Genomic DNA, 7,673 nt, shown 5'->3' with positions numbered 1-7,673 from the left:
CTACAAACAATTCCACTGTTTTATAATCTTAGAAATATTTAGAATACACTCAAGATAATTCATACTTATAATTGAAATATATTATTTATTTGATAGTTAACTTACGACTTAAAAAAAGCTAATAAACGCGCTTACATTTAGTATTTATAGATTTGTATTCTTCTTCTTCTTAGTGTGCCGTATTCATTTAATGAATGTTGGCGACAATTCTGGCAAATTCGTCTCGATCTTGGGCGACTCTAAAGAGTGAATGGGCATCGAGACCAGTCCAGTCTCTGATGTTCTTAAGCCAAGAATACTTCTTTCTTCCGATGCCACGTTTTCCTTCAATCTTCCCCTCCATAATCAGTTTCAGGAATTGATATTTGGTGTTTCTAAATATGTGGCCCAAGTAAGCTGTTTTCCGTTTTTTAACTATTTGAAGCAACATTCTTTCCGTTCCCATACGTCGCAGAACGTCGTCATTTCTCACGCGATCAGTCCAAGGAATCCTGAGCAATCTTCGAAATATCCACATCTCAAAGGCCTCTAGTCGGTTCATAGTTTTTGCCTTGAGGGTCCAGGTCTCCACGCCATATAGTAGTACTGAGTATACGTAGCCTTTTACAAAACGGTAACGTAGGCGTAGACTCAGGCTTTGGTTACTCAACAGAGTTCTCATGTTCGTGAATATTGCTCGGGCTTGTTCGTCATGTATCACTGTCATGTATTCTTTCGCTGGGCAAACTATATTATATGAAATTTTTGCACTGTAATTCTGATTGAATAAAAAAAGAGATCAATTCTTAGCTTTGTTTTGTTTTTGCTAAAGTGTCGTATAGTTATTTTTTTTTTGAAAATTCTTAAATGTAGTTCTGTAATAATTGTTTATTGTCATAGATTTTTTTATTTACCTCATTTAGCCCAAAGTTCTTTCTTATAGAAAATGAAGCCCATTTTACCTGAAAATGATCTTAAATTATTTGATTAAGGTCTGATGTGGAAAAACATGTTTCTCGTAAAAAATATTCAATATTTATATCCGTTTCAATGTTTACCCTGAGAGTAGTGAAGGATCTAGGTCTTCGGTAATCCAGCTGCCGAGGTACTTAAACTTCGGGACCTGTTGAATCTGTTGGCCGTTCACCGAGATGTTTAGACGGTCGATCGGGGTTCTGCCAACCATCATAGTCTTCGTCTTATCGATGTTGATTTTTAAACCGAGTCGCTCGCCTTCCGCGGATACTCTATCGATAAGTCGCTGTAATGCTTCTTGGTTATCAGCAATGATGACTGTATCATCAGCGTAGCGAAGGTTATTAACCGCGTAGCCGTTGATCTTTATGCCGTCGTCTGTGTCCTTTAAGGCACTGTCAAAAATGGCCTCCGAATACAAATTAAAGAGGAGAGGCGACAAGACACAACCCTGTCTTACACCCTTCTCTATTGGAAAACTAGAGGTGGTTTCATTTCCTACCTTCACCGATGCTATCTGGTTTAAGTAAAGCTTTTTTATGAATGCCAGGTCGTTCCTGTCCACCATTTTCTCCTCTAGAAGTTTTATAAGTTCCGAGTGGTTGACACAGTCGAAGGCTTTCTGGTAATCTATGAAGCACACGCATACATTCTTTCGCTGGTCTCGACACTTCTGAAGAAGAACATTCAGACTGAATAATGCTTCCCTTGTGCCAAATCCCTGTCTAAACCCAAACTGTGTGGTGCTGATCTCCTTTTCACATCTGTTGTATATTCTTCCGTGAATTATTTTTGTGAAGAGCTTTAAGACCTGGCTCATTAAGCTGATCATTCTAAACTGGTCACAGTGGTCAGCATTGGTTTTTTTGGTAAGGGTACGAACACCGAGTGTAGCCAGTCCTGTGGTATTTGACTCGACTCATATATGTTGTTGAACATTTGCACCAAGACTTCAATGTTTTCCTCGTCCAGCAGTTTTATTATTTCTATATAAATCTCATCTGGTCCTGCTGCTTTTCCCTGTTTTCCCTGTTTAATGGCCTTTATGATTTCTGACTTTAGTATTTTGGGTGCGGTTTCGCCAGCGCAATTATCCGTAAAGATTCTCTGTTCATTTTCGCGGAATAGTTGTTCGGTGTATTCTTTCCAGTGGTTCAGTAGGCTGCTAATGTCAGTTATGAGTTCGTTACTGTCATCTTTTATACTATTTGACTTGTAATGTTTTGTACGTCCTGTTGTTTCTTTTACGAGCTTGTGTATATTGAAGTGGTCATGCTTTTTCTTCCATTGTCTCGATCTCAGTGCACTTATCTTCCATCCACTGCTCCTTAGCTCTGCGTATTTCCCTTCTGATTTGTTTATCAATTTCTTTGTACTTGGTTTGATCCCTATTCTTACACAGACCGCGCTCAGCCATCAGCGACAAAATCTCGTCAGTCATCCATCTCCTCCTTTTGTATGTAGGTGGTCCAACTATGTTATTTGTAGTGGTGACTATTGCGTTCTTCAAACGGTCCCATGTTTTTCCGACATCATCCGGTGGTTGAGGCAGGGTCCTGATTTTGGCAATTTCCCTATTTATTTCCTCCTTTGCTTCCGCTCTTATCTCAGCTTTCTTTAATTTGTTCATGTCGACTTTCTTTCTCGGCGCCCGTCTTAATTTCTTTAGTCTTACTTTTAGTGTTCCTATTACCGGGTTGTGGTCCGATCCAATATCGGTCCCTGGATATGTTTTTACTCCACTTAATCCATTTCTATATCTTTGGCTGATTAATAGAAAGTCTATTTGGTTCCTGACGACATAATCTGGTGTGTGTTGCGGTGACTGCCAGGTGTATAGCCTTCTTGGGGGAAGTTTAAACCATGTGTTTGCGATGATCAGTTTTTCTTCTTGGCAAAACTGAACTAACGTGTCACCTCTTTCATTGCGTTCTCCTAAGCCATACTCCCCGACCACGTCTGTCACGCGGCCTTGACCGACTTTGGCGTTAAAGTCACCCATAACCACCAGGATCTCCCTCTTCTTCACCAGTTTCATTAGTTCTTTTATTTCCTTATATAGTTGTTTTACTTCGTTTTCTGGCCTGTCTGTCGTTGGAGCGTAAATCTGTATGATGTTAAGATCTACGGGATCAGCCTTGAGCTGCAGGAGGGCTGACCTATCCGAATATGCCACAAAATTCTTTACCTTGTTGTTCACGTTTTTATTGACTATGAATCCAACCCCATTAAAGCGGTTAGGTTGATTGTTTCCGGAGTAGTATAGTGTTGCTTTTTCGGTTGTACATTGGCCGCTGTTCGGCCATCTGATTTCGCTAAGGCCCATTATATCTACCTTACAGCGTTCCATTTCTTGTGTTAAATTATCCAGCTTACCAGCCACATACAGGCTTCTTACATTCCAGGTTCCCAGCTTAAGACCTGGAGATGTGTCCACTTTCGGGTGGGTCCTAGCATTTTTCTTCGTGGGTATTCTTAGCACCCCTTGGCTATTGAAAGCCTGCCACGGACTAGGGGCCATCATCTGTTGTACTTCTGCCATGGTTGTCATTCTTGGAATCATAGTGCAGTAGTTTTCCAGGGCTTTCTGCACCGCTGTTCAAACGCCGTTCCAATGGTTCCCACGCGCCGTTTGATGCCCGTTGCACAGCCGTTTAGTTTCCATAACACATGCCTGTGCACAGTTCTGAGATGCCAGCTGCCACACCTCAGTGCTAGTTTTGGTCCGCGCCGGGTATTTCATTTCCCCGGTACTACCCATATCTGGGAGGCATCCCCCTATCCGCCACCCGGGGACGCGCCCGATGGGGGACTAGCAACCCCACAATTTGTATTCAGTTAAGATAAAAAATGAAAATAAAAATATTTCACTTTTGGCCAGGTTTATAGACCAAATACCCCTATGTGCGGCGCCGGCGCGGCGGGAGCGGCTTTGAATATGGTTAGGTTAGGTTAGTTAATCAGGTAAATTTCCTCTTAATTAACTACTTCCGAACCCTGCTCGCATCTCCGAAAAAGCCATATAACAATACACGGCATATACGCAAAGTTACGCATCACGTGTATTGTTATATGGCTTTTTCGGAGATGCGAGATGTGAGCGATATGTGGTCAAGAATAGGTCCCCAGAGACGGCGCTGGTTGCTGGAAAACAGAAACCTGCCTCCACTATGTTCGTACCCTAACATATGATGAGTATCTTAAGTAGTGTGAAAGTATTGTCACGTAGAGTTTATTATTAAAAGTGTTTGTTAAATTCTTCGAGTTTTGTCACAAAATTTATGGTTCGACACCCCACAAAATAAATGTAATGGAACCCCGTCACAAATTTGCGCCCAATCGTGGACCATAAAAGGTGAAAAATAGAATTGTTCCAAAAAACCGAAGTCTTGCAGTCATAGTGATTCGCCCCGAATAAGCCTTTGCAGTCGTAAAGCTATATCGGATCTTTGGCAATCCTTTCCTGAAACAAGAAACTGTAAGTCCAAAAGCTTGTATTAATCAATTCTTTGAAAATTATTGCTCAAGAAGAGGTTAATCCCGCCGAATCGTTAGTTGTGACGTCACACACCCAAAAAAGTCAGGAGCGATACCACGTATCCAAATCATTCTTGACGTAATCGTTTTGAAGAAAATCCTTGGATTGGACAGAAATTTGTTTTGCTCCCAGTTCTCCACGAAATTTCAATTCGCGAATGGTTTAACTGATTAAGGACTAACAAAACACTCAAGTAAGACTTTCTTTTACATCAGTGTGCTCACGGTTCAAGAAAATCAACAGTATTTATAAATACCCATCGAATTCTGTGCAACCACGGACACAAACAGATATAATTTACGTTCCCGTCAGAACTACCCTCAAAATAACGAAAACATGACGTCAATAACAATGAGTGATGAACAGTTTCAACAACTCTTAGCCAGACTTTCCGTAGGTAATCAAAATCTTACTCAAGTTGCTTCAGCTCAAAATGGAAATTTTACTGGTTGTTTATCGAGATTTGATGGTGCAAAAATCTCCAGTGTTCAAGCATTATTGACTCCGTATCGATATATAAAGACTGTGCGCAAGTATCAGATGAAAATGCGTTGAAAGGACTTCCGATGTTACTAGATGGTTTCGCTGCCGTATGGTATCAAGGTGTAAAAGCTACCATAAGTACCTGGAAAGAAGCAATTGATCTTTTGAAGCTTACGTTTGGACCGCAAAAACCTGCCTATCGTGTGTATCGTGAATTATTTGCAAATGAACAAGATGAAAGTACACCTACTGACATTTTCGTTTGTAAAGCCCGTTCTCTTGCTAGAACAACTTCCAAATAATACGCTAACAGAAGAAACTCAATTAGACATGGTATATGGACTCCTACATCGAAGAATACGTGAAAAACTTTCTCGCAACAAAATCAACAACTTCAACGAACTTCTATCCCAAGCTAGACTAGTTGAAGAAACGTTTGAACGCACCGACTCACAAAATGAAAAGACAAACGTCCACGCAGACAAAGATAAACGTCCAAGATGTCTGTATTGTCGTAATTTTGGCCATATAAAAGAAGACTGTCGCAAGCTGAAGAAAACTCAGTCAGCAGATTCAAGAAATTCTGTACCACAACCAACTGCTTCAAGTAACATAGCTGTATTTCAAAAAGAGCCCAAGAAGAATGATGGTATTGCGTGCTATGGATGCGGAAATCCAGGTTACATCAGAAGCAACTGTCCAAAATGTTCTCCGAAGAAGAATGAAGATGACCATTCTGTGATGAGTACCGAATTCCTCTGTAACACAATCAACCACGAATCACCATCGACTAGGCCATTGGTTCCCATAAGTATACATCATCATAATGGATATGCTTACTTAGATACAGGTGCAAAATCCAGTGTTGCCGGATCTGCATTAGCTCAACTACTATTAAAAGACAATATACCATACATTATCAAGAACGACCTTGAAATGACACTTGCTGATGGTATTAGAAGAAAAGTTACCGCCCATATTTTTGACATTGAAATCATATTTCATGGTAGAAGTGTTCCTATAGAGATGTTAGCTGTCCCAGAACATCAAAACAGTCGTACATTACTAGGTGTAGACTTCATTCACAAGGCTAACGTTATCCTTGATATTCCAAACAAGACATACTTCTTTGGTGAAAATCCACATGAATGTTACAACTTTACCGCAGAGGAGTCTGTTTCGCTAGTCTCAGTCAACACTGTAACCTTTTCTCAGATAATTCTACGAGACGAAGAAGGTAGTTCTTTGCAACCAGAAGAAAGGAAGAACTTAAATAGTCTCTTACAAGAAAATCATACAGTCTTCGAGAGTAGTAACGAACCAACTCCATACGCAGAACATTGCATCGTTTTGACAGATGACAATCCCATCGCAGTTCCTCCATACCGAATGTCAGAACCGAAGAAGATACAACTCAAGAACGAACTTGACAAATTGCTCGAAAATGGTACGATAGAAGAATGTGACTCACCTTACGCCGCTCCAGTTGTTTTAGTACCTAAGAAAGATGATGGAATACGCTTAACTGTAGACTACAGAAAGTTAAACGCCGTGACGAGACCGTGCAAATATCCGTTGCCAAGAATCGATGATCTGCTTCATGAAGCTAAGAAAACAAATTACATGACTACCCTAGATCTAAAAAGCGGTTATCACCAAGTTAATGTCAAAGCCTCAGATCGAGATAAGACAGCTTTTATTACCCCTTTTGGTACGTACAGATATATCAGAATGCCCTTTGGACTTTCCACAGCGCCTTCAACGTTTCAAAAGTTGATGGATCGTTTCAAATCTGGAATACCTGAAGTTCTCCTATTGACCTACCTAGATGACTTAATCGTCATTTCCTCAAGTTTTGAAGAGCATCTAGCTGATCTTCAGAAGGTATTTAAAAGACTTAACACCTTTAAACTGAAACTGAATAGGAAGAAATGTTTCTTTTGCTGTAAATCTGTTCGATACCTTGGACATATTATTTCTCCCGAAGGTGTACAACCCGACCACTCAAAAGTTGAAGCGATAATGAAGATGACGCCGCCCAAAAACGTTAAGCAGTTGCTCAGTTTCCTGCAAACTTGCTCTTGGTTCAGGAGATTTATCCACAATTTTGCTGAAGTATCCAAACCGTTGTCGATACTTACGAAAAAGAATGCAACTTGGAATTGGAAACTACCAAAACAAGAAGCATTTGATCAGCTAAAAGTGTTGCTAAGTTCAGCCCCAATCCTACGTCAAGGAGATACGAAGTTACCATATATACTACGCACTGATGCCAGTAGCTATGCTCTGGGAGCATGTTTACTCCAGGGGGAGGGCGCAGACGAACGACCTGTTGAATACGCATCCAGATTGTTAACAACCGCTGAACAGAACTACACCACTACTGAACGAGAAGCTCTTGCTATTGTTTGGGCAATCCAGAAATTTCGCGGATATATAGAAGGAGCCACAATTCTTGTTCAAAGTGATCACCAACCACTACAATGGCTTATGCCTTTGAAGACCCCAACCGAACGACTTGCTTGTTGGGCTTTGAGCTTACAAGCGTTCGATTTACATATAGATTACATAACTGGAAAGAAGAATGTAATTGCCGACACCTTGTCCAGACCTGTTCTTGACGAGTCACCTGATTCCATCAACATGATTAGTGTCGAAATACCTAATAAACCCGCTAGTGACGTTAGAGCTGAACAAC

The 7,673-nt window shown here is 40.7% G+C and overlaps 1 protein-coding gene across 1 annotated transcript; it reads right to left on the bottom strand.

Moving 5' to 3' along the window:
* Positions 1–2,224: 2,224 nt before the first annotated feature.
* On the bottom strand, positions 2,225–3,496 carry LOC115885703 (craniofacial development protein 2-like). Its single transcript, XM_030904688.1, has one exon. The coding sequence runs from the start codon at positions 3,494–3,496 to the stop codon at positions 2,225–2,227; it is 1,272 nt and encodes a 423-aa protein (XP_030760548.1).
* Positions 3,497–7,673: the final 4,177 nt, after the last annotated feature.

The sequence above is a fragment of the Sitophilus oryzae genome, unplaced genomic scaffold (genome assembly GCF_002938485.1).
Source record: "Sitophilus oryzae breed Bouriz unplaced genomic scaffold, Soryzae_2.0 scaffold_41_pilon_pilon, whole genome shotgun sequence".
NCBI lineage: Eukaryota > Metazoa > Arthropoda > Insecta > Coleoptera > Curculionidae > Sitophilus > Sitophilus oryzae.
The sequence above is the reverse complement of the archived record's forward strand: the minus strand, read 5'-3'. Positions and strand labels throughout refer to the sequence as shown.